The following is a 27,838-nucleotide window of genomic DNA, read 5'->3' as shown; positions in this document are numbered from 1 at the left end:
CAAGTATAAATTAAATCAGAATGACGTTTCGCTCTCCTCTGCCTTAGTTTTCATGGTGATCTGGGAACCATTCTGTAAACTTGCTTTAGGCAGATTTTGGACCCTCTGGACCACAATAAAGGAAAGAGGAGGTAGCAAGTCCGTTTGCCTGGGGGAAATTGTGTGTGAGGAGTGAGGCAGACGGACACCATAAACATGGGCTGGATTAAAATTCAGAGGTCTTAAAAGAGCTTGGGGAATGAGTATGTTATAAACCTTGAAAATTACCTGCATAAATGGCATTATATTTACATATGTTATGTCTGTCCATTGTTTCAATACTGTACTACAATTTACATGACTTATTCATCACTATGATGGTTACAGCATTGTAATAGGGTTATTTGTGTATTATCTCTACACCCAAGAGAGCTGTTCCTTAGGGAATATGATCTATAAATGTGTGTCTATACATACACACACACACACATACAGAGAAAGAGGGACCATGCCTGTGCACATACAGGTTTGGAAGAAAAACTAGGATTAGAGATAGACACTTACTAATTACTGTTCCATACATATTTATTATATACTTGGAATTGGTGGAAACTGCCCAGGAAATGCACAAGTAAATAAAAGACCATTAGAAAGGGTTATGGGGAACAAACATGGAAAAGGGAGAATTCAGCAAAGGGAATGTAGTAGAAGACGCTGATGCTTCTTCATCCTGTGCTCCACGGAGCTCTAGGCTGTCATAACTAAGGGATAATCTATACTTGAAAAGGATACCACTTATCTACCATCACACACACACACACACACACACACACACACACACACACACGGCCTTCGAGTTGATTCCAACTCATAGCAACCACATGTGGTTTCTGTGGCTATAAATTGTATGGGAACAGACAACCTCATCTTTCTGCTGCAGAGTGGATGGTGAGCTTCAAGCACCAACTTTTCAGGTAACATCCCCCTGCCTAACCCACAGCACCACCAGGATCCTTTGCATTTGCTCAGCGAAAGAGGTGGTAGGTTCATATTGTGAGTTGTTTACTGACATCCCTAGAGGAATCGTAATTCAAGCCTATACTTGGTGCTCATGGGTCAGTATGAAATAATGTGGGTTTTACAGAGATTAACTCTAAGCTATCATCTACCAACCTTGGCTTGTCTGTTTGGCATAGTGCAGTGGCAAACATGTGGTGTTATGATGCTGGAAATTATGCTAGTGGTATTTCAGATACCGACGTAGTCATCATGGTGGACACGTTTCAGCAGAGCTAAACTTTAGCCAGTGAACTTCCCTGGATCACAGAAGACCATTGTCTGTTGTGATCCGGTGCTGCAACAATAACCTCATTTATCCTCACTGGCTGTGTCAGGCATCGCGCTCTATCCATTCTCACCCCATTCAGTAGGAATGGTAGCTTGATGAAGAGGCGATTTCGTTCCCATTTTGAAGACAAGGAGATGAACTTAGAGGGGTTAGTGGCTTGCATAAAACCACATACAGTAGTTGGTAAGCATCAGAGCCAAGATCCAGACTTCCAGCACTCACTTCAGTGCTCTCTCTTCACTTTTACTGGTATACCATTTAGCCGCTGTGTGAAGAGTTACACATCAACTACCTGCTCAGATTCCTGCCTCTCTGAAATCTTCCCTCTCTCTGTACGAAGGTGCCCTTGAATTTGCTGTCGCTGCAGTTGCCACCTCAAACGCCACCATCTACTTCTTCCCTGCTGGTGAGCTCACAGTTATTAGGACCAATGCCAGACTCTTCCCTGGCACCCAACCTCCAAGAATTCCACTCGCTCACCACTGGCCATGAGACCAGTGGTCTGTTTTGTTCAGTCCAAGGAAAACCACACCCCAGCGAGGCTTTATGCAGAAGGCAGCAGCAGGAAGGACCAGGGACGGTTGGAGCATTTGGGAGGAAGACGTTTGCAGTAGGAACGATGCTTTGACCATGAGCTCCACAAGGGCTTTGGAGAGTTCATGGAAAAGCCATCTTTGTTTTATGTAGATGGAGTAAACAAGGATAGGAAAAAAGAGGGGGGGGGGAATGCAGGGAAGTGGGGTGAGTGGGTGACTTCATTGGATATATTGTTAAATTGGCTCACAGGTTTTTTGTGTGTACATTTTCACAATGATTGAAAAAATTAAGGCCACTGTTAATAATCTAAATGAGAGGTGATAATGTGGGGGACGCAGTGGGGAAGTGGTCGAACGCAATGGCGAAGTGGTCGAACTCTGATTGTGCTGTGAAGATAAAGCTGACAGCAATTGCTGATGATATTTGGAGATGGGTAAAGAGAAAGGGTTTAGGATGTTTACAGCGTTCAGTCTAAGCAACTGGTAGGAAAAAAGCTTCTATTTTCTGAGATGGGGAATGCTGCTCAGACAACCAGGTGGGCTATGTTTGAGTGCTTTGAGTGGGTGGTCTAGAAATCAGGGGCTCTAGATATAAATCCCGTCCAGCTTCAGGCGCTGCAGGTGTGCATGTGGGACTCATTAGCACAGAGACTTCAACGAGGAGGAATGGGTGAAAGCGCCGGGGGACTGGACAGTGAGAGAAAGAGACAAGTCCTCCACATTCCCAGGCCAGGCAGGTGGGAAGGAATCAGAAGAGCAGAAACAAAGAACTCGCGGGCAGAGTGAGGGAGACATCATTGGCCACTGTTTCCACCCAAACAAATTAAAAATCTGAAACTAATTATTTTTTTTAATGTAAATCCTGAACTTCATTTTTATCAACTAGTTTCCGTAAGACAAGTCTGTGGGTGAGTTTTCTCTCTCTCAATGGATTCTGATGCCAAATTTTGTATTCTCACAGTCAATTTGCAGCTTTACAGCCTCCGGTGAGAATTTTTAAAAATGTAATTAAAAGAGGAAATACATTCAGGGTTTATAATTAAAATAGTGCCAATATTACTAGGCCCCGGGCTAGATAGCCAAAGAAAGGACTCATAAATTAGATTTCAGATGTGGAAGCAGTGCTGAGACAACAACAGCAAAGCCACCAAACCAAACTTACAGGTTCCTCGTGGATTTTTCACAAGCCTAACAAAAGTTTGTATGCCTTGACATTATATCTGCATTTGCTCATCACCAAGCCTAAAGTCCCATTGCCAACTCTCTTCACTTTATTCCAGCAAATGTTTCCCTCTGGATCCAATTACTCTCTTTTCAAGGTATTCTAGGAAATAAAGAATATCTTCAAAGAAGAAACTTCTGATTAAGACAAGGATTTGGGCACAAGTAAGCAAGCAATGTGTTTGGGAGGTAACCCTAGGACTCCTTATGGATGAATGGGAAGATTAAATAGGCAGGAGAGAAATCAGTCCAGAGGGTATTGCTGAGAAGGTCAGGTCGTTGCTGTGGACCACTAGAACCCAAGAGGGACTAAGTAGACCATCTCTCTCTACCCCCTTATTGATGAGGGTCCTTCCTGCTTACCCCCCACCCTCCAAGCCTGCATGTTATTATTTGCTCTTAGGCAAAGCCCTGGGCGGGATGCCATCCAACTGTGAGGGACCTGCTTCTTGAAGCTGACAGTGATTCTGGGTGACTAAAGGCATATAGGTGGGAGTTAGTACTGGCTTGTCAAAGTGGGTCTGCTTTAAAAAGGGTCTTTTACACCAAGAGAAATGAGTCCTACATGATGGCACAACAATCATCTGTGGCAAGTAAATCGGATATTTTCTGGCAAAACATCATATTTAGAGTCAAGCATATGAACAATTAATCCACACAAAAAGGAAAAGACCACAAAAACGACCATTCTAAACAGTAAGGCAAATTCATCTCCAACTAGCACCTCAAAAAACCCAGACTCCCTGACATCGACTCAGTGTCAAGCTGGATGCAGTAGAAGTGCCCCTGTGGGTTTCCAAGACTGTCATTCTTGACAGACGTAGAAAATGTCGTAGGACTCTGTTTTTGTTTTTTTAAGTTTTATTGGCATGTAATTCACATATATAATTCAATCATTCAGTCATATTATAGAGTTGTACAATCATCTTCACATTTTCTTCTTTCCTGTGCTCATTGTTAGAAGCTTCCCATTTCCCCCCCACCTCCCCCTGCCATAGGCCCCAAGAATCCATCAACACAGTGGCTGTCTGAGAGAGCTTTACCCGTCCTGGACTTCAGATGCGGAAAAGCACACTCAAAAAACACAAAATCAAAACAAAAACAAACAACAACAAAACACCCCTGCACTCTGCACGCAAGCAGGCTCTCCGGTCCCTGTGCATGGCCATAGGACTTTTCAAAGCGGTAAACACTGCACTGCTGACAGCGCAGTGGCCTGGCACTTTCAGTTTTTGTAAGCAGGAGGGGAAGTTGAGTCAGTCCCTTGTAATTTTTTTCTCCATGTTCTTATCTCTTGAGCCAGAAACATTGTTTCCGGAATACCTAAAGGTGAGAATTAGAAATATTGACAAAAATACCATTACTATTACTTAAAGTAGGACTGAATAATGGGGTGAGGGTGGGAAGCAGTCCCTGATATGTCTAAAAGAAGAAAAAGGGTTATTATGGTCTGGTCATAGGCTAGATTCTAGCCGTTAGAACATTACATAGCTGTAATAGTGAGCTTTCCAAATACCCGCGGAGCATAGGAAGATGGTTATGATGTAATTGTTAGGTAGCAAGATAGGGGGTTGTTCCTCTCTATGCCTAGGGGCCCCCTCCAGGAAGCTGGAAGCCTATAAAGGCTAATGGGCATGCACCAATTCAGGCTCCAGTCGGTGAGGTGTGTGTGTGGGGTACCTACACCTAGGTGGGCGGTACACCTGGGTGGTCCAAACTAGGCCAGGTGATCTTAATTCAGCCAATGGAGTCAAAGAGTACCATCGACCACGCCTCCCAGCTGAAGGCCCTCGAAAGGCCAAACTCTTTCCCCTCTCCCTCTTCTTCTCCCTACCCCCCTCTCCTCCCCCTCCCCCATGAGCCCTTGATAATTTATAAATTGTTATTTTGTCATAGCTTGCCCTGTCTGACATCTCCCTTCACCCACTTTTCGGTCGCCCCCTCTCCTCCCCCTCCCCCCTCCCCCTGCCCCTTCCCCTCCCTTCACTTCAGGTCACCATGTGCGTGGGGTTCAGTCCTGTGTTCAGTGAACTGTGAGACCTGAAACTTCTGTCCTTTATAAAAACTCACTTGGATCACAAACCAAGCTTAGGCATGAATTCTTTCTTGTATAACGCCAAGAATCAGTATATTTCCCACCCAAGGAATCTAACATAATGTTTAGAGAAAATGATTAAAATGGGTGTGAATATTGTATGCATATATATTTGTAATTTTAAAAATACACCAAAAGAAATTTGTAGAGAAAACATGAAAGATTTAACATTGGTGACCTTAAAAAGTTTATATGGATGAATAATCTTTTTCTTCATATATACTTGTACGTAATGTATACATATACACATATTTCATGGTGATTTTTAATTGCAATTAGGTGGGGGCTTACATTGCAGATCAATGTTGTATTCAACAGTTTAAACTACTAATTGAACCCTCCAGTAGTTTTTAAACACCAGATCTTATTTTACAAATTTCACTTTTCAATAAAGCACATCATACACATTATGTCCTGTCTTGTATGTAGAACTCCAGTATGCATTACTTTCACAGTAAAAAAGGTATCTAAAAGAACCGAGGGACACTTTTATTTAAAAGACTATTCAAATAACCTTGTTTCAATATTAACATTTTATATATTGACAGATGTTCCAATCATTTGACTCAGGAAAACCTCTTAATAGCCGAGAAAATATACAGGTAAGGATGAAAAATTCTTGAGTGATTTTAATCCATTTCATAAGGAGAATCTTTGTTTTTGAAAACTTTTGCCTTCCTAATTCTAATAATGAAATTTTCACAATACTGAGGCCAGAGGTAGGATTCCACCCAAACTTATCTTGCTTCAGATGAGGCAGTGATCCCCTCGTGTGCCCATTTCTTGGTTATAGTTGTACATTAATTTGTTCACCATGACTTGTCCAGTGTCTTTGAAGTTAGTTTTTATCTTAGTAGCCTAACAATAACCACTGACCTGGGTTGCAAGAACAGGATCTTGTACCGCTTGTGATTGCCCACTCGTAGCCATCTTTTTGATGGCGCCTAGACTGCCTCAGCCCACGACTTAGAGTGCATTCAGTTGGCATTTTCATAAGCAGCTCCTTTAACTTTCCTGAAAATTTTTCACTGAGAGGATTAAATGGTCCACCCAGATACCTTTGTGCCCAACAACGAGAGAATGATGTAAGCATTTGATGACCTAATGGCACCGTTGTAAAAAGTCTGAGGGATGTGGCCAATCTGATCCCATTGTTTGAGTGAAAGAGTGGGAGGCAGTCAGGGTAAAAGGGAGTCAGAGATAGGTAGGGAACTTGCAACATCAGGGTGACAGCTAATGCAGCTAAACAGGCACAACTATTTATTTTTTTAAATGCCACATTGTATTTTACAGACTTTACTTTTCTGTTGCCTTTCAGATTTTCAGATTTTTGTCTGTTTTTTTTTTTTTTTAATAAACAAGTTACCTGAAATCAAAGGGTCCATATTGGAAAAGCACAGATACACAGTCCTATTTCATTTTAGTGTTCTAAGACTTTGGGTTGTTTAAGAGCATTTATTTCTTCCAGTCATAAATGCCAGAACATCCTTTAAAAAAAGCTCCCTTTAAAAGTGGTTTGGGCATAAAAGGGACTGTCTGATCCTCTCTTGTTCCACAAAGAGAGATTGACAGCATAATGAAAAGCCCATTTCTATTAGCTAATTAATTAAAACAGTACTGTTGGTCTGCTTAAGACTCTTCAGATTACACTTTATATTTTCTGTACAGAGGAGAGAAAAAGGAGTGTTAAATAGCATTACTAATTAATCTTCTTCCGATCCTCAAGTGTTTGTGTGTAATTGTCAAGGCTCATTAAATCACTGTTTGCAGTGGAAAGAGGAGAGAGGAGAAACCTACTGTTCCCCACCCACAGTATCTTTTCTTCCTGGGGAAGGTCAGCCATGTCCCTAGCAGACTGGCCTCAGCTCTTTCTCCACTGCTCTTCTGTATGTGAATCAAATCTCACTCCTTAGGCAAGGGTAAAGAAAGGAGTCTGGTGCTTAAAGGTGAATAAAGAAAATGAGCAGAAAAAAAAGAAAAGAAAAGAAAGGAGTCTGAGCAATAGTAACAAAGATTCCCCACCCCCGGAACTGCCTCAAGCTCTCCCAAGCTGAGCTTTCTGTTTGCATTGGCAAATAGTTTTCCTCTCAGAATCGGAATGTACTTTACATCTATGCAGTGTGCCAGCTTCATTGGTATATAAAACAATGGCATTTTAAGATCAGAAATCATGTGATCTAGGATGACTGAGAATTGAATTTAGCAAATCATAGACCTTTGGTGACCTTGACCTAAAAGTTTCAGGACAGGGAGGGAGAGGGGTGTTCAAGTAAATGGAAGGAGAGAAGTGAGACTATTGGCCATCTTCAGGGCTTTGCAGTGCAGGGAAGTAGAGAAGGAGTGTGCGGAGTAGCTGGGGAGGCAAGTAGGAGTCTAGAGAATTTTGCTTGTTGGCATTTTAGGATTGAGGCCATGAGAGCATGGCTGTGTGCTGAGGGGACCCTCTCTGTGGAGAGGGAGAAAGGTAAGTCAGAGAGGAAGGAGGCCAGTAGGGACAGAATAAGTGATGGTGCCTGCATGAGTCAGAAGGAAGGCAGGCCTGGGGACAGACAGTGGAGTAGAGGGGACTGAGGGACCAGGGGGCTCTGTGGATACTCTCCCCTGCTTCAGTTTTCCTTAGTTCAGAAGAGGAAACAGGTCATCCATTGAGAGCAAGGGCATGGGGAGTATGGGGTTGAAATTTAGAAGAGAGAAGATCAAGTGTGAAATAGTAGCCTAGGACAGACCAAGGGCGATGGCCTAGAGAAATAGCCGGTGGTTCCCGGGCAGTACTGCGTGTGATTCAGCATGCAAAAGTAAGACCAATGGGCCGGATTTCCTACCTTCCTCTGGCCCTTATCAGCTGTGGGGGTGCAGGCCTCAGGTCAGAGGTGGCTTGCCTGAGACCTGTGAGTTCATCAAGGAGGTGTATGTATGCACAGAAGAGGAGCCAGGGGATTGAGAGGTTATCAAAGGACAATGTAAGGGTTGACCACAGATTGCTTCCCCAGCTTTTCTTCCCCTTTCCAGCTCTGAACCGCCAACATTCTCATGCAAATACCAGTGATATTTAGCTCTTTCTCTATTTTGAAAGAGTCTCACTTGGGTCTTAGCACCAGCTCATTTTTTTTTAATATGGTAAGATCAGTCTATTGAAGCACAAGTGGTAGATAAGTAGGGATCCACAGAAGCAATGGTGCACTGCTTGAATGGTTTATGGCATTACATGTATTTCTTGATAGACCTGCCCTTTATGGTATTTCATGTCTATCCCTGTATTCTTTCACCCAATACCAAATGGACTGAGTGCAAAGAGTAATTGAGTTAATAGTATCTGATAAAATTGTTTTGCTAACTAGCTTCCCCCCCCCACCCTCTTTACAAACATGCTTTAGGCACTTGATGATTTATTAAATAAAGGTGCACCTATATTTCTGGTTACATTTGGTCAACATCATCTCTTAAGCAAGTTTTCTTTGGTCCGAGCATACTTTCTCACAAGTGTGGCTGCAACAATCAATTGTATCTCAGAAAGTATATTGAAGACATCCCTGCAAGGATCTGTTTCAGAGAAAAGTAAAGGAAACCTCTTAAACATAAAAGGTAATTTTTGTTTACTTTTTCCCCTTGCTTCCCATTCTTCTTCTCACCTCCAATCATTTCCCAGTCCAATCCTAATATTCCATATGACTAATCCTACTACATGTTCTTAATATTTTCACTGAGCTCATGATTACACACATATGTGCTTATATTAGGTTTATGCATGTTCATCCAAATACAAGGGGGAACCCCCAAACCCAGATATTTTTTTTCCCACAGATGTGTATTTAAATTATTTTACAAAACAACCTTTTTACCTCCAAAGTACTCTCCACTACACTTAATACATTTGTCAAATCTGTGATTCCATTCTTGGAAACGTTTTTCAAACTCATCTGGTTGGATGGCTGACAGCACCTCTCTCGTTTTTTTCTTCACCTCTTCTATGTCATCAAATTGGTGTGCTTTCATGTCCCTCTTCTTTCGCAGAAACAAAAAGAAGTTACACAGAGCAAGGTCAGGTGAGTGAAGCATGGGGCAAGAGACACATGCTGGTTTGTTTGTTTTTATTTTGCCTCAAACTGGCACAATGAGATGGCTACAGGAGCAGGTACATTGTCGTGGTGGCAAAACCAGTCCCCCGCCTGCCACAAATCAGGCCTTTTTTGTCTCACACTGTTATGCCATCTTTTCAGAACCTCTGAATAGAGAGCTTGATTGACACCCTGCCCTGGTGGAATGAACTCCAAATGCACTATCCCCTCACATAAAAACAACAACAACACAAAAACCAAATGAGCATCATCTTAATCTTTGATTTCACTTGGGGGGCAAGATGATGGTGGCATCTTCCACTGGCTTGTTTGATGTTTGGTTTGGGAGTCATAAAAATAACACCATGTCTCCTCACCAGTAATGACCTTGGGGAAAAAAGTCTGGGTCACTTTGGGACTGTTCTTTCAAAGCACGCCGTGTTTCCACTTGATGCCCTTTTTCCTGGTCAGTCATAACCTGAGGCACAAATGTCATCGTGACCCCTCTCATTTCCAAATCTTCATTAAAATTCGCTGAACCCAGCTCCAAGATAGTCCAGGTAACTCCCCCATCTCTGCAGTGGTCTGTCTGGTCTTCAAGCACAAGTACATGACTTTTGTCAACATTTTCGTCCATTTGGGAAGTTGACGGATGTCCACAATGAGGTTTGTCATCAATAAACATTTCACCTTTTTTGAAACAAGAAAACCGCTTGTACACTTGAGTTTTTCCTACAGCACTGTCCTGGTAAACTGTGTTCAACATCACAGCAATGTCTGTGTCAGTTTCCACTCTTCTCTTAAACTGGCAATCACAAACATGAGGTTCCAGTGGGACTGCTTTCACGAAAAAGTTCCCTGTGACCAGAGAGAATCTTCCCAGGTGATGGCACGGGTGCATTCATTCAGAGTGGGTTTCTCGATGCTCACCTTAGTGGGAAAAATGCATGGTCGGAAAGTTCTGCCTAGTGGGGTTTTTTCCCATTTGTGGGGGTGGGGGTGGGGGGGTGGATCCCCTCATAGATCCAGGGCCATACACATTTTCATATGTAAACACCCATGCTGTTAGGTGCCATGGACTTGGTTCCGGTCCACAGTGGCCTCATACACGACACAAGGAAACATTGCCCAGTCCTTTGCTAGCCTCACAATTGTTCCAGTGCTCTCTGCAGTCACGGTGTCAACCCATCTCCTTGAGGGCCTTCCTCTTTTTCGCTGCCCTTCTGCCCTACCAAGCATGATGTCCGTCTCCAGTGATCGGTCTCTCCTGCTATGAGTCCCAAGTTTGTCAGATGAAGTGTAGCCGTCCTAGTCTTTAAGGAGCTGCTCCGGCCTTGGTTCTTCCAAGACAGATCAGTGTGTCCTTTCAGCAGTCCACAGTGCTTTTCAATATTCTTCTGCAGCACCGCAGTTCATATGCATAAATTCTTCTTCGGTCTTCCTAATTCCGTGTTCATCTTTCACAAGCATATGAAACAAGTGAAAATACTATGACTTGGGCGAGGGGGCACCTTCGTCCTCAAAGTAACATCCTTGCTTTCCAACACTCCAAAGAAGTCTTGCGTAGCAGATTTACCCAGTGCAGTGTTCTGTTTGGTCTCGTGACTGCTGTTTTCATGAGCATTGATTATGGATCCAAGAAAGACAAAATCCTTGACAACTTTAGCTTCTTCTCCATTTATCATGACGTTACCTGTTGTTCCCGTTTTGAGGATTTTGGTCTTCCTTGTATTGAGTCATATGTAACCCTGCTGAAGGCTGCAGTCCTTGATCTTCATTAGCAAGTGCTTCAAGTCCTCTTCACAGTCAGCAAAGATGGCTGTGTGTCATCTGCATATCTCAGGTTGTTAATTAGTCTTCCTCCAATCCTGATGCCGTGAGCTTCTTCCTATAAACCTGCTTCGCTGATTATTTGCTCAGCATACAGATTGAGTAAGTATGGTGAAAGGATGCAACCCTGAAACACACCTTTCCTGGTTTTACACCATGCAATATTCCATTGTTCTGTTCTCACAACCACCTCTTGATCCATGTACAAGTTCAGTATGCACACAACAAAAACACAAAACAGAGTCATAAAAGCTGCCAAAAATAGCAAATAAAATAGAGAAAAACCTAGTTAGAAAGAAAATTTAAAAACCCACAACTTTAAAAATGTTCAAATGGGAGATCAAATGATAAGGTGTCATAATTTAACTTAATTATATCTGTCATTATTCACTTTCCAGTGTTTTCTATATGATAGCAAGCGTATTCACATCCCTGGTCTATGTTCATAGGGGATTCACCCTTCACTTTTTTTTTTTAATGCTGGAACTTTTAGGTGTGTTAAAAGGGGAACAAATCAAATGTTACATTTTAACCATTAAAATAAGATATTACATTTTAATACTTTAATCTACTATATTCGTCTCTACAATACTCTCTGATAAACAGACAATTCATATCCCTTCAGAGCCGTCAGAGGAAAGTCACTGGAGATTTAATCTATGTGTAGATCCTGTAAATGGATTTTGGGCTTCCGCTGTCATCCAGTCTTCTGCAAATCATGAGTTCACAATTTAAGCTCTGATATATACCCTCCTTTAGATAGGGATTATATTTTTTGCAATCTTTGGATCACAGGCTGGCATGCTTCCACTTTGGGTCACACAGGCTGATATGCTTCTTGGACTTAGTTGATGCCTCACTTAGATGGCTACTTATTTGAAGACGAGCTTTAAGACCCCAGATGCTAGTCTTTTTGATAGTCAGGCACCATCTAATTTCGTGATTACACTTTGCTGTAGCTCCCATATCTTCAGTAACTCTTCATGCGGGGGCTGTAAAGAGCAGGGCGGTGTCATAAGAACTACTTGTTCTTATATTGGGGCTAGAATTAAGTGCCCAGAATTAAGAGCCCCCAATCTAGTCATTTATCTATGGCTTATATATGCCTCTGGCTCACCTTAGAGACCTCATTGTCCTTTTATGTTAGAGAAGATTATCAATCCTCTCCCTGGGGCATAAGGTCATTCTGTTGGTCATGTCATCCACTTAACCAAAGGTGAAGAATTTAAAACATAGTTGAGAAAAGGAGATTATACAAGTGTAGGCTGGTTATTAACCACAATACATGAATAATTATTATTCACTTTTACAGATTAAATCCTTAAGTGACTGAATATATTAACACAAACAATGGGGATGGGCAGGAATGATTTGTGCTTTTTCTCTCTTCTGTACTTTGGAAGCCAGATTTACTGAAGATAGGCAGTGACTAACTGAAATCATCTCATTTCTTCCTGGTTCAAAACAAGGAACAAATTTGAATTGTGAGCAGGGATTTTGAAAGAGTGATTTCAGTTGCACTGTTTCAAATGTCTCTCTTCTGTTCTTTTTTGTTGTTGTTTGTTTGGTTCTATTTATTTATTAAATTTTTTTTTCTCTCTTCTGTTTTCAGTAGAACTGATGCTTCCAAAGAGACTGTACTGAAATAGCAGAAATATCTGAAGCATCTAAATTACTTTGAGTATTTTAAGGTGTCCTAGATACCATTAAGGTGCTTTAGATTAGTAACTGATAGCTTGAATGATTTCAGTAAGCACTCAAAAGATCCTTTCATAATTGTCTGATTCATTCGAAGACTCTGCCTTCTATGCTGATTTAAGCCAATAGAAGTTTATGCATTAATTGGACTAGAGATATATTTCTAATCATCATTGTGTTTTTAAAATTATTATGTGACTGTTCTTTATCAGATCTGTGGAGAGTGTGTTTCCACACTAATAATGAGTTGTGAAAGATAAGATTAATATTTAAACTAACTACATATACCCTTTCCTCCCAAATTTGTGCCTTTATAGAGCTACTCTTAAAGGAGGACAGTGGCTCACATACTCAGCTTATACGAGCTAAAGATGAATTCGTTCTGAGCAGGCTAAAGGTAAGCTTGGAAAAATTTCCAAATCATAATAATGCCACTACCAAAATGTCCACTGCTAGGTCCTGGACTGGTCCACTTTCAGGTTTGGGCTTGCCTTTGGAAGATTGGGGTGGCTTTTCTTAAGCATAGATTGGGACCAGAGATGAAGTGTACCACCAATGGGAAAAGTAACTGCCCAGAAGGATCAGTCTTTGAGTTTACAACCTGAATAAGATGCTGCAGAAAATATGATTCATTGTTTGATTGGATCTGAGTATTCTGTGTCCTGTGATTCTCATTTTCTAACCATAATAATGATGATAGCAGCGACATGCTGCAGGGCAGATATTTCTCACAATTATTTTGTTTTCACAACTCTATGACCTAAGTATTAATCATATTAATTTAAATAACTTATTTATATTGTATGTTTTTAAATATTTTATATTTTATTCTTTCAATAACATTAATCATTTTAAAAATCCTATTGTGCAGATCTGTGATGAGACTGAGGCTTAGAGATATAAAAAACCATTTGATTTCATGCAATTAATAAATGGCAGAGCTGTTAGTAGGACCTAAGTCTTTTTGATTTAAATATTTGCTCTTAATTATTTCATAAACTGCCCTAGTATTTATGTAATAGTACCGCTCTATATTAGCAAGTTTTCAAAGCCCTGTTGCTTGTAAGATATTTGATTCATTTCTCCTCTGTTGTGTAAGCTGCTGTTTGCTCTTAATGGGTCACTCTAAAATGCCATTAATTTCACATTACCAGTTTGTTGATCATAGCTTACTTTGGGATACATTTAGTTAAAGGTAACTATTGTACATAAAATGGAGCTTTGCTGGTATAGTGGTTATGCATTGGGCTGCGATCTGCATGGCCAGCAGTTCAAAACCACCAGCAAGCATCTGAGGATGAAAAACTGGGGTTTCTATTCCCGTAAACAGTTACAATCTCAGAAACCCAGAGGGGCCTCGAGGAGGTGCGCTATGAGTCAGTAATGACTGGATGGCAATGGGTTTTTAAATGTTATTTTATGGTACATAACATAGGGCCCGGGTCGGTCAGTGGTAGAATTCTCATCTTCTTTGTGGGAGATGTAGCCAGTTCCTGGCCATGACACCGCATGGGTTTCTTATCAGTGGAGGACTGCGGGTTCCTATGAGGCTGAATGGGCTTCAGCTGAGCCTCCAGAACGAAGACTTAAGAGAGAAAGCCTGGTAATCCACTTCCAAACTCAGCCTCAGAAAGCCCTGTGAATCACAACAGTCTGATCCACAAGGGATCATGGGATGGCACAGAACCAGGTGGCGAGGAGGGAAGGTGAGCGCCATCTCCCAGGGCAGCTGACCGCATTTCTGGCGATAGCTCTCCTTTTCAGTCTCTATTAACCATCAGCCCACTTCCCTGAGCTCACTCCTTTGTCTGAAGATAACCAGTGTCCTTATGAGTCCTTCATTCATTGCGACGTTTCTAAATGAAACTATTTGCTGAATGAGAATGAGATATTGTTAGGACCGTTTCTGAAGTTACACCACTTTTGTGTGGTGCTCTTTCTTCAGTCAGTTTTATTGATGGACGTGGAAGAGAAACTCAACTTCCTTCTATCAGAGGTGGAGTGTCCAACAGGCAGGGACCTCTGTCAGTTTTCTGCGGGCAAGTTGGAGGTCGTCGTGAAAGCTAGGCTCCTGATGGCTGCCATCGCCTTGCAGAAACACCGGGCAGCATACAGGTGAGTCTCTTTGTGTGCCGAAGACCATTACATTTGATGAGGGTTTTTTTCCTCATCCTAATTTGTTATGATTAATTACACTTAGATTGTTTACATCCATCGTAGACATCCTTAGGTCTATCATGCATACTTTATTTTAATATTATTATCATCATAATCAGGGAATTTTTCACACAATATTACACCTAGAACCACAACTGACAACAAAGCAATTGCTTTACTAAAACCCACAACTAGGATATGCCACGTCATACAACGGATGTACAAAATAGCAAGTTTGCATTTTTAGTTTATTGTTAAAGGCAGCACCTGTATTCCCTATAGCTTCTTTTGCATTAAAAAAACACTTTTATTTTGTTGACATTGTTGTGAATCCGCACAAAACATAGCCTAACCCAACCATTTTCTGCATGTAACTGTTCAGTAGAAGTCATGTCAAGACAATTTCTTTTGAGATGGAAGAAATAATATATGTTAATGAAAAGGACCCAGAGAGGGGGGAATTAGTAGCTGATACACAGTGGATAAAGGAGCTTAGTTCAGTTTTCTGTTTCTCTAGCACAGAATAAAATTGATCTCTTCTTTGAGATTCCAGAAAGGCCTGTGGGAGGCGGGGTGAGCAGCAAGGAAGCTAGCTGCTTGCCCAGAGTTAAACAAACAAACCACTAGAAACCTTCACTGCCACTGAGTCATTCCTGACTTACAGCAACCTCGCAAGTTGCTCAGAGTAGAAATAGAAAAAGAATCACCCAAAAGAAATATCATTAGCAGCTGTGGGGTCCAATTTAATATTGCCTGTACAGTGTAAAGTAACCGGTGTAAGGCACCTCTTTCAAAAACAAGCAGAGCCTTACAACTAGCTCTGACATTATAGGATTGGAAGAGAGCAACAACTGAACTACCCCGTAGGGACCAACCTCAGAAATGCAAGGCTCCTGTGAAAACCACTCCCACTAGAGATAAGCGTACAGTAAAAAATGATCATCCCAAGGAGAAAACAGCTGTAAATGAGTTAGTGGACACAATAAATAGCAGCCTGCACAGCTCAAGAACTAAAGATAATATCTGAAAAGGGATATTAAGGATGGAAGAAAATCTTTTAAGAAATAATAAGGTAATGTTTTTGTCTTTTGTTAAAGATTAATTTGGGGAAGTACCATACATTCTGAAATGAAGTGCAAAAGAAGTAATAACTGAAAGAAAACAAGAATGTATCAAATTAGATGAAAATACTTTTTATTTAACATTCCTCTTCTTCATCTATGATGACATTCCATGCATTAAACTGTATGCATTGGTGTTTTGGAATTTGAGGAGGGTTGAATTTTCAATTGTTGGTACCTTTAAGCAAAAGAAGACCATCCAAAGGAGAAGTAAATAGAAATATCTCTTGGCTTTTATGGATGGGGAATGTAAGTCACCTCATCAGTATGAGCCTTCACTTGAATTCCATCCAAGTCCGAATGGCAGTGTAGCCTTACGGTGACTGACAATGTTGACGGGTTCTGAGTAGTGCTGCCGAGCCAGGCCATGTGTTCATCAAAGGGGTCCACAGACCTCTCAGCGTCCCCACGAGTCTTTCATGGGTTCTGCAAGGCAGAGCTAATTTTAATAAATAAAGCCATCATTTGCCTTCTTCATTGTGTTAATATTTTCACTGATTTTACAAAAACAACAATGATGAAACTGGTGCCTCATCATGAATCAAAGAGCTGCCACCAAATTCTTCACTGTCATACACTGTGGGCAAAACCCACAAACACACAAAGAAAGCCAGTTTCACTTACGAATGTCCTTTTGAAGCAGTGTACTCAATTTATAAACCTCTCCTTATATATGTATTCTATTGTTCTGTGGGGTATAGTAAATGGAAAACACACCCAGCATGCTTCTGCTGCATATTAGAGATGGGTAGTTAGCATGCATGTGACTGATTGGGCACTAAATTAGCTACTCCCCCCCCCCCATGGACACTATTTAAAAAACACCAAAATTGACAAACTGGTGATTCAGGCTGGAACATTTAGTAGACATTGTACTGAATACTTCTAGAAAAACAATTGATAGTATATATTGCCAATGATAACATTTGAACTTTCAAGGGAAATTAGAATTTTGGAAAACTTTCATTTATCATGATGAGCTTGATAGTTTGTGAATTCTTACATTTTTTGGATGTGATTAGTGGCCATAATTACAAATCAGTGTGTGTGTGTGTGTGTGTGTGTGTGAGATATTATGGAATGGAATGTGTCACCATTTGGAGAATTTACTTAACTTAGGGGACCAATATTTTCCAAATGATCAGTGCATATTACAAAACCCTGGTCAGCAGTTATATTCAAACAGCAAAGTAAATCAATTGATTTTAATGTTTTATAGGGGAAAGTTCATTAATATGTGGTGTTCATGTCAATAATGAAATGAACTTTTAAGAAACTATCACTTGTCACATTTTTCTGTAATGTAAGAATATTCATAATTATTAGAAGAGGTTATTAAAATATACCTCCCTTTTCCAACATCAATCTGTGTGAGGCCTAATTTTTTCATATATTTCAGCCCAAACTATCACAACAAATTGAATTAAGAAACATATATGAAAGTCTTTTATTATGTAGAAATGCCTTTTATTCAGCCAAATATTAAGGAAATATACAAAAAATGCAAAGCAGTTCCACTAAACTTTTAAAAACATACTTATTAAAATTATTTGAATATTAATGTATGACACTTTCACTATTTTTATTTTAGGCAATTTGTTTTAGACAAATCAATGACATTTAAATGTTCTAGCTTGATTTCTAATATGGTAAATATTGATAGAGCTTTTAATAAATTTAAGAGTAAAGAGAGGTGAAAATTGGAAGTTGTCAAAAATAGGGTGCTTGAAGAACTGTATCCTCAGCACGACTGAGCTGAAATGGACTGGACTGGGATTGGCTTCATACTATTTGCTATGCTGAGAATGACAAGTTTAAGAGAAATGGATTCACATTTGTCCAAAGGAACATTTCAAGATCTGTCCTGGATTACAACCCCTTGTCGGTGATGGGACAATACCCAAATCACCTACGAGAATTATTAGTTAATTCAACTATTGTTCAAATGAATACACCAACCACTAATGCCCCAAATGAACAAATTGAAGGTGTTTGTTTTTTTTTTACCAACTTCTGTGCTGTGAAACTTATCAAACATGCAATCAAGAGGCAATCAAGATGGATGACTGGAATTTGAAAGTTGGAAACAAAGGAGGATTGGTAGTTGGAAAATATGTTCTTGATGATAGAAAGGATTCTGTCACATGTTGAAGTCCTGCAAGACCAGTGACTTATTCATTGGAAACATCCCCTTTCAACTACACAAACCATGATTATACGTGTAGACCCCTCTCCCCCACCCCACCCAATAGAGAACACAGGAATTAAATTGACTATGCTGAGGAAATGGACGATGAAGAAAGCTCAGTATTATCAGTCAGAACAAGGCCCAGGACTGACTGCAGAACAGTCTGTCAATTGCTAATCTTCAAGTTCAAGTTGAAGCTGAGGAAAGTTAAAACAAGTCTGCAAAAGCCAAAGTACATCCTTGAGTATATCCACTTGAAATTAGAGACGAGCTCAAGAACAGATTTGACACATTGAGCACTAAAGATTGGAGACCAGGTGAGTTGTGAGAGATATCCAGCACATCAGACATAGGAAAAGCATAAGAACATTAAAAAACAGGAAAGATCAAAAAGTCCAAAATGGATGTCAGAACACACTCTGAAACTTGCTCTTGAATGTAGAGTAGTTAAAGTGAAAAAATGAAATAATAAAGTATAAAGGCTACCTTAAATACTCCCAAAGGGTGTCTCAGGAAGACAAAGTATTATAATGAACTGAGAAACCATCTGGAGTTAGATTACCATAAGAGAAGAACACACTTAGTATTTCACAAGATGAAAGAGTGGAAGAAAAAAATTCAAGGCTTGGTTTGCAATATTGAAGGGTTTTGTGGGTAAAATACTGAAAGATGCAGGAAGCATCAAAAGAAGATGGGGGATATGAATAAACTTGTCATCCAACAGAGAGCCTTGTAAGGTTGATTATGGCAGCTGTAGTTAGGTGACAATGTAATATCTTATTATTTTATCTCCCTTCTGGCCCATTTTAAAGTTTGAAAAGAGAAAAGTAAAAGGGAAATACTTAAGCCTCTGGTGAATCTCCTCTGACCATAGACCAGGGATGTGATAGCCTTGCTGTCGTGTAGAGTGCATTGAAAGTGGATTATTGCAGATGCAGTTATGTTACAAGTTAATACCTTATCATTTGATATCCCCTTCAGATAATTTTTAATTTGTTCTGATTTTTATATTTTCTGCTTTCTTTTTGAATGAGGTTTTTCTGTTTTATTTTGTATTGTTAGCTTTGTGTGTGGTATGTGTATGTTTTTCTGTATATGAGATCCAGGGTAGGTAAAGCTATAGACAGTAACTGGATTCGTGGTTTTGGGGGGGTATGGCAGGGGAGGTTTGGGAGGTAATGGGGAGCTAATAACAATAAGTGCAAAAAAGAAGAAAATGTTCTAAAGTTAATTGTGGTGAAAATTGTACAACTCTTTTTAATATGATTGACCTGTTGAATTGAATTTTTTAAAAAAATAAGAGAGGTCACTGTATCAAAAAGAATTAGTTGGTATCCAGAAATTTTAAAAAATCACTATCATTGATTGAGTCAATTCTGACTCATAGGTACCCTATAGCACAGAGTAGAAGTGACTGTGCATTTCCAGGACTGTACATCTTTGCAGAAATAGGAAGTCTTTCTCCCTTGGAGCACGTGGTCGTTTCTAACAGCTGACCTTGTGTTTAGCAGCCCAGTAAGTAACCACTATGATACCAGGTCTCCTTTGAGCCATTTTAGGATGAAGCATCTGATTAAGATGTGATCGCACTGAACAAGAAGTTCACGATGCACTAGAGGCATTTATGAAAAGCAAGACCCCGGAAATGGATGAATAGCAATTAATATAGCTCAACAAACAGATGCAACACTGGAAGCATTCACTCATCTCTGCCTCATTGACTCATCTAAATAAATTTTGAAAATAGCTCTCTGGCCAAATGTCTAGAGATAACTATATATGTGCCCATTCCAAAGAAAAGGTAACCTAAAAGAATGTTCAAATCATAGAACAAAATCATTATGATCACATGCAAACAAAATTATGCTGAAGAAATTGAAAAGCTATTGCAGCAGTACATCAACAGGGACATGTCAGAAATCCAAGCTGGATCCAGAAGAGAACATAGAATTTTGTGTTAAGTTGGCTTCTTTAGAGAAACAAAACAAGGAATGCTCTTACGTGTTGTACATAAGTGGAGATTTATATCAAGAAATGACTTACACATTGTAGAAATAGCTAAGTCCAGTCTGGTGCAAGTCAGGGTAGTCTACCAACTGCTGCTGGGATCGGCAGGCAACACAACAGGAGGTTGAGGAGCCAGACCAGAGTATGAAGCAGGGACAACAGGAAGCACAGATTGGTGGATGCAGAGGTCCAAAGTCAGTTGAATGAATCCACCTTTGGTAGTCTGATGCTGACTTCTGGGATCAGCAGGTGATGCAAGAGGAGATGGAGGAACCAGACATAAGATCTAGCTCAGGCACAAGGGGAAGAGTCCAAGAGGATTCAGCTCTCCTAGGTCTCCCTTTCTTATACAGAAAGCCTTATGATGCCAAGGAGGAGGTGTCATCAGGCCACAATGCAATTGATAAGTTGAATTCTACACGCCCTCCCCACCTCCCCACCCCCTTACACAGGAAGGTCTAGTTGACACAATGTCTAACCAACACAGACGCCAACCCTGCTGAAAGCAGATCATTTAAAAGAGAAATAAAAAAGGTCCACCTATGTTTTATTAACTATACTAGGGCATTTGACTCTGGAGAGCATAACACATTATGGATGACATTGCAACGAGTTGGAATTCAAGAACACAGTGAAATGGGTGCTTCACAAGAACACCTCACGTGAAACCTGTATGTAGACCAAGAAGCTGTAGTTAAAACGAACAAGAGGTTACTGCAGGGTTTGAGATTAAGAAAAGGATGCATCAGGGTTTCCCATCACCCCACTTATTCAATCTATATCCTGACCGAATAATCCAACAAACTGGGCTACATGGAGAACAGCAGGACACCGAGATCGGAGGCAGACTCACTGATAATGTGTAATGCCATAGAGGACACACTGTTGAAACAAGCCTTGCTGACGGTGAAGTACTGCAGCCTTCGGTATGAATGACACTTCTATCTAAAGAAAACAAAAATCCTTACAATTGGACCAGTAAATAACAGAATGATCAACAGGAAAACATAGAAGTTGTCAAGCATTTAATTTTACTGGAACCGATAGTTGTGGAAGCAATGGTCTCTTTCAAATCCAACTATGGGCAGCGCTGGGCAAACGGCTGTCAAAGACCTCTTTTCAAGTGCTCGAAGGATGCCCCCTTGAGGACTAAGGTGTGTCTGTGGCAAACCATGATATTTTCAATGTGGCTATGAAAGCTGGACAATGAATAGTGAAGACCAAAGAACTGGTGCCTTTGAATTACGGTGTCGGTGAATAATATTGAATATAGCATGCCCTGCCTGTGAAACAAGCAACCGCAATACATCTGTCTCAGAGAAAGTACAGCCAGAATGTGCCTTATCAGGGAGAATGGTGAGGCTTTTCATGAAATTTGGACATATCAAGAGGAACCAGTCCCGGGTAAAAGACATTGTGCTTGGGAAAGCAGAAGGTCAGTAAAAGAGAGGAAGGGTCTCAAGGTGGGTTGAGCCAGTGGCTGCAATGTGCTGACATGTCGTGGTTTTGAGGGTTGGGCAGGACCGGGTCGGGTTTTGCTCTTTTTGACAAGGGGTTGCTGTGATCTGAAGCCACCTGGCTGGCACTCAACCACATGGTCATTGATGGATGATGAGATAGACTGAGTGTAATGGTAAACTATTTTTCCCACTAAAATTTGAAGGAAGAAGGAATTTTTGCTGCATAATTCCTTAGAGTCCTTTTTTCCACACGTTGTCCCAGGAAAATATTTCCTGCTGTTTACCTACAGTCTTTCCCCAGTTCTATACGTCTGTTTGGGATGGAAGTTATGAGTGATTTTTTTTTAAGGAAGGAAGAAATTAAAAATTAAAAAATGACCACAGCAAGAACTGTCACAATAGAACTTTAATGACGTATGCTAATGATGTAGAAATAAATCTGAATCCCTCCTATATTAAACACAGGAAGCTGGCCCTTGGGACAAGAAGCACAAAGACTTTGATGTTACTGCCTTTTTGGAGTTGTCATTGGGGGAAGCCACTGTCAAGATGAATGAGCTTTTTCTCATGTGAACTTTACCCCCCACAAGCTTCTTTTTGGGTACTGCTGAGAGTGTTGGACAGTCCCTTTTCCAAATGATGGCTAGCTTGACATTTCCTGATGCTCCTAACAAAATTACATGTCAAGGAAATTGAAAGGCACATTCCTTACGGTGACAGGTAGAGTGAGCTGCATGGATTTTAGGAGAACACACTGACTGCTTTTGCCAGGAATGTTAATAAGAAGTAAATGGGATCAAAGTTACTCAGACCATATTTCTACTTGTTCTCAGGCTGTCTCCTTTTGCAGAATTTAAAAAATTTTCAATAAGAATTTTTTCTCTATTCTTTTACACTTAATTTATTGTCTACTAAATGAGAAAACTGTTGAGCCTTTAATTTTGTGTCAGGATAAATCTCCTTTCTTTTGGGAGGTTAGATGGTTTTTGGTGGATAATCCTCCACTTTGTCTGTCTATCATAATGGAGAAAGTAGAAATTGTGCACTAGACAATTACATGGTACCAGGTGGATGAGGGCATACTAGTGTTCTTAGGGTTGTTTTTTTTTCCATTATGCTTCTGGGTTAGAAAGAGCCAAACCTAGTACTTCATTCCTCTTGAAATCATAACTGAGAACTAAGAATTAACAGAATTGAATGGGCTCATTTTCTTCTTCCAGGGTCCATAAGTCATTATAGTGTGCCAATGAAGTCATTCAGTGAACAAGGTGGCTTGGAAACATGTGGGTTGCCATGGGAGGGTCAGGCTGGGCAAGGCAGGTAGCGGGGGATGCAGGTGAGAAAGCCCACATTTTGGATCTGTATACTATATGTTAATATCATGAAGATTTTGTTGTTGCTCTTTATTTCTTGCTGTTTGGATAGTTTTATAGGAAACTATGAAGATCATTGTAAACAGTACCTTAGAAAATAGTCTATAAATATTTAAACCATTTTACTGACTCAATAAAACCTTGAAAGCTTTCAAATAAATTTAATAGTTGCTTAAGTATTGAGAGACTGCTTAACCAAGTAGTATCCTCCCACACTATCTCAACAGATTAATCATGGTGGTAGCTTTAGAAATACATGATGCCATTTATTTCAAGAGACACCTATTTATCAGGCATTCCCCATTCTCTCTAGCAGAGCACTTTCATGGACACAGTTTTGTCTGTCTTGTTTGTTACTCTAAAGAGAACCACTAGATTTTCGCTGGTGCATTGGTTAAATCTGCTGCCCAAGACCTCTTTAAATCACTATTAGGGCCAGCGTGCACCTGACCTGAGCCATGGTCTTTTTAATCACATGTCCAGTGACAGCTTGACAGTGACTCGAGAAGACTGAAGAAGAATTGATGCATTTGAAATATAGTGTGGTGAAGAACATCGCAAGTATCAAGGACTGCTGGAAGAACAAACGAATCTGTCTTGGAGAAAGCACAGCTAGAATGCTCCTTAGAAACAAAGATGAAATTTCATTTCATCTCCTTTGGACATGATATCAGGAGAGACCAGTCTCTAGATAAAACTGCGTGCTTGATAAAGTCGGTCACCAATGTAAAGGAAGAAGGCACTGAGTGAGAAAGGTGGACACAGTGGGCGCAGTATGGATGCCAAGAGAGCAAAGATTGTGAGGATGGTGCAGGACTGGGCAGTATTGCCTTCTGCTGGAGATAGGGCCCCTATGCACTGAAGCAAATTCAACAGCACCTAACACTAACAACAGATTTGTTCCTGGCAAGAGTAGATGTTCAATACATAGTTCTGAGCAAATGAAAGGATAATTCCTAATTTATTCTCTATAGTCATCTCAAATTATGAGGTATTATTATTATCATCTCTTTTAGTAGTGAGGAAATTGAAGATTGGATACCGAAAGATTTCAGAAGCTAATACAGGGAAGAAATAAGATTTAAATGTTTTACTTCTTGTACACAAATGAATAAAAATTAGATTATTCCAGTTGAATTTGAAAGTTAAAAAACCCCAGAAAGATATACAATTCAGTAGCAATTAAATAATGGGAATGGGATTCTAAAATTACAATGAGCCTCAACTGGTTTGATCCATTAAGTTTCAGTTTTTGTAAACCTTACAAAAGCAAAACAAAAATTTAAAACTATGATACAAGCAAACTCAGATTCTATTTGTAGTATACATGAAAAAAAGGTTTTATATAAAGTTACTGATAAAATTAATAAAAAAGACACTACATGGATGAGACGGGGTGTCTAGAGAAACCAAACCAGTGATGTAGATTTACGAAAGAGCTTTATGTCAAAGAAGGCATCCCAGACCAACCAATGAAACTGCAAGGGCCCCATGTTAGCCCTTTTCAGACTCACCTAGCTGCAGCTCAAGATGCAGACAGGTGAAGGGTGATGCAGGAAGATCAAAGGTGGCGATTGAAGGGTCTCGTGGGTCCACAGTCAATGGAAACGTGGCACGACACCATCTCTCATGGTTGGGCAGTACACATAGGTCCTCTGCAGGAGGCAGGCACAGAATTAGCACGTAGAAAGGTGAAGAGGCAGAGAGAGATGGGAAGGGACCCGAGTATCTCTTTTATAAAGAGGCTACAACTCCCAGGTGGCATCATCAGGTTGTCCTGATTGACAGGTTGAACTCCACCCTTACACAGTGCAAGTTGGCATAAAATTTAATACCCACATATACCTGTGTCAACGTGGCACCTGTACACACCTCTATACATAATTTTTAAACAGAAACAATGATAACATCACGTTTATGCCTCTAGTGGTTAGGTGCCATCAAGCCAGCTCCAGCTGTAAGCAACTCTATGTACAGCAGAATGATACAGTACACGGTCCTGTGCAGTTCTCACAATCATTCTCGTGCCTCAGCCCATCGATGCAGCCACTGTGCTTGTGCTAATTCATCTCTTTGAGAGCCTCTTCTTTTTCGTTGTCCCTCAACTTTACCAAACATGATGCCCTCCTCCAGGGACTGGTTTCCCCTGACAACATGTCCAAATTATGTAAGACAAAGTCTTGCCATCTTTGCTTCTAAGGAGCACTCTGACCATACTTCTTCAAAGGTTTGTTCTTTTAGCAATCCATGGTACTTTCAATAACAGTAGGTAGTAAAACTTAATAATAATACAGCCAGATCCTAAACACAGTTCTTTTCAAAACACATACATTTGAGCTTTCTTATTTAAATTATCCTGTTCATATGCAATATAGCTGTTGGCAATATCAAACCAGGGCCAGGCCTTCGATCCGTTTTTTTATCTAAACAGTACGTCTTTGGTGTTTGGAAAGTCCGTGAGGCAACTTTACATCCCTGAGTTTCAACTTAATCCCATCACATCTTCTTTTTCCATTTCAAGTAGGAATAACCAAACTTTAAAAACACAAACTCACTGACATCTTGTTGGTGTTGACTCACAGCAACCCTATATGACATAGTAGAACAGCATCCATATCTGGGTTTCCGAGACTTTCTATGGGAGTAGAAAGTCCGGTCTGTCTTCTGCAAAGGGCTGGCGTTTTTGAACTGCCAGCCTTTGAGATAGCAGCCCAATGTGTAACCACTGCACCACCAGGGCTTCTGGAATAACTAAAGACAGATTATAAAAATCGAAAGTTTCACTTCCTATGCTCTTTCCAGATCAGAACAGAATAAACTATGAGGCTATGTCTGACTGCCATGGCCTTCCAAAGGAGATGGAAAATCCATTTCCACCCAATTGGTGTAAGACAGGGGTCAGGCCTTCACTCTCCATGGTCACAATTTGTTTCTCTAGCACCCTGCTCCCAGGGTACCAAAGTGTGTTAGGCCTGATTCTCTAGAGAAGCAAAATCAGTGATGCTTGTATGTATTGTACATAGAAAGAGATTCATATAAAGAAATGGCTTAACCAATTGTAGAAATTGTAGGCAAGTCCAGTTCAGTTCAAGTCACTCTGCTCCTGACTCCTGGAAACTGATTAACAGGAAGCAGAATGATGAAGCAGGGAACACAGGCTAGTGAATGGAGAGATGAATCCACGGTTGGTGTTCTGTTAGGGCCCTTGGGATGGCCAGGCCGTGTAACAGGATGTAAGGGAACCAGATGCAAGATCCAGCTCTAGCAGAAGGCAAAGGGTCAAAGAGGATTTGACCCAGCTCAGTCTCTCATACAAGAAGGCTTATGACAACAAGGAGGTGCCATCAGGCTACAACCCATTTGACAGTTTGTACTCTGTCCCTACCATTACTCAGGAGTATCCAGTTGACATAATTCCTAACCATTACACTATGCCTACTACTCACTTACAGACTATCTTGTTATCCAACATTTTGGATTTATGCCAATAGTAACAAACTCCTCTCTTACTCTCTTGCATATTAACAAGGTATGCTGCCTGGTAGTAATGAATGCCAAGGTCACAGGAGAGAGTAATGCTAGCTGTTATTAAGGTGATGCACCAATCTGTCCATGATTCTCAGCGGATTAGCAGTTATGTAAAAGTGAAATTTGGCAGTTACATAAGGAATGATTTGGCTGTTATGTAATGGCATCGTCATCTTCCATTTCCTCATCTGATGTTTATCATATAATGACCTGGTCTTTGGAAATAAACAATGCCAATAAGAAAAGAGTAGGTATAATAGTAAGTTGTCAAATACCATCAGCATTTCACCCCAAAGAGGAAATTATAAGTAGTAAATATGGGAAAATGTCCATCTCTTCACTAATAAATGAAAATGAAAACAATGAATGAGATATATTTGATATCATTGGGACAATATTTTCTTATACTTTCTCTCTGAACTTCCCATGGAAAGACATAAGGACCCATGAAGACTTAGAAGAATACAAAATTGGTAAAGTATTTGAAGCTAAGGGTAATAATCTTTTTCAAAAGTTAGGGAAATATTTTTGAAAAGATACATAGTATAGATGAAGATGGACTATGAGCCACCAGGGATAATCCATATCCACTTACCCTCTGAACAGAAGGTATGGAATGTACTAGATAGCAGCAGTACTAGCCAGGAAGTAAGAAGGGACAAGCTTGACCTTCTACCACTGCTAAGCCCTTAACTCAGTGGTATGCAGACCTGCGCACATGTCCTACATTGTATTGGGTACTCTAGCTTACAAAAGAAATCAGTGTCATCATTGAGAATACAGGAATGTGTATATGTTCTATAAAAATGGCTTGTGGCGGGTGAGCACTGGAACCAGTTTATGCTCCATCTCAATCAGGATAAATATATATAACTACACGAAAATGGAAAAACCGATTACTGACAAAACTGATAGAATTAAAGATAATAATAAATGCTGGCTTCGGGATAATATTTCAGATAATGTTAACCAAGTAGAAGTGAAAGACATATGCAAAAGAAAGAGCACTCTATTTTTCACCTTACATACGGGTAATCAAAATATATTATTACATTTTATACTTGGGTAATTACAAAAGTTATGTTGTTTTAAAATTGAATGAATAGAAGAAATTGTTAAAATAACTCTTGTTAGAAGTTAAGTAAAGAATATGTTTTTCCTGGCATTCCATGGTGCTCACCTTCCTGACACGATCACTGAAGACAAAGCAGGTGCATAAGCAAATGTGGTGAAGAAAGCTGA

General features: G+C 40.2%; 1 protein-coding gene across 1 annotated transcript in view; it reads left to right on the top strand.

Moving 5' to 3' along the window:
• CFAP54 (cilia and flagella associated protein 54) overlaps nucleotides 1-27,838 on the top strand; it is a 390,102-nt gene that overhangs the window by 209,104 nt on the left and 153,160 nt on the right. Inside the window, exons 45-48 of the mRNA XM_030886291.2 lie at nucleotides 5,728-5,781; nucleotides 8,554-8,761; nucleotides 13,080-13,159; nucleotides 14,708-14,877. Coding sequence (XP_030742151.1) covers nucleotides 5,728-5,781; nucleotides 8,554-8,761; nucleotides 13,080-13,159; nucleotides 14,708-14,877 — 512 coding nt within the window. The remainder of the gene's footprint in view (nucleotides 1-5,727; nucleotides 5,782-8,553; nucleotides 8,762-13,079; nucleotides 13,160-14,707; nucleotides 14,878-27,838) is intronic.

Source organism: Echinops telfairi, unplaced genomic scaffold (genome assembly GCF_000313985.2).
Source record: "Echinops telfairi isolate 266 unplaced genomic scaffold, ASM31398v2 ScPeMD7_2;HRSCAF=8, whole genome shotgun sequence".
Taxonomy (NCBI): Eukaryota; Metazoa; Chordata; class Mammalia; order Afrosoricida; family Tenrecidae; genus Echinops; species Echinops telfairi.
The sequence above is the reverse complement of the archived record's forward strand: the minus strand, read 5'-3'. Positions and strand labels throughout refer to the sequence as shown.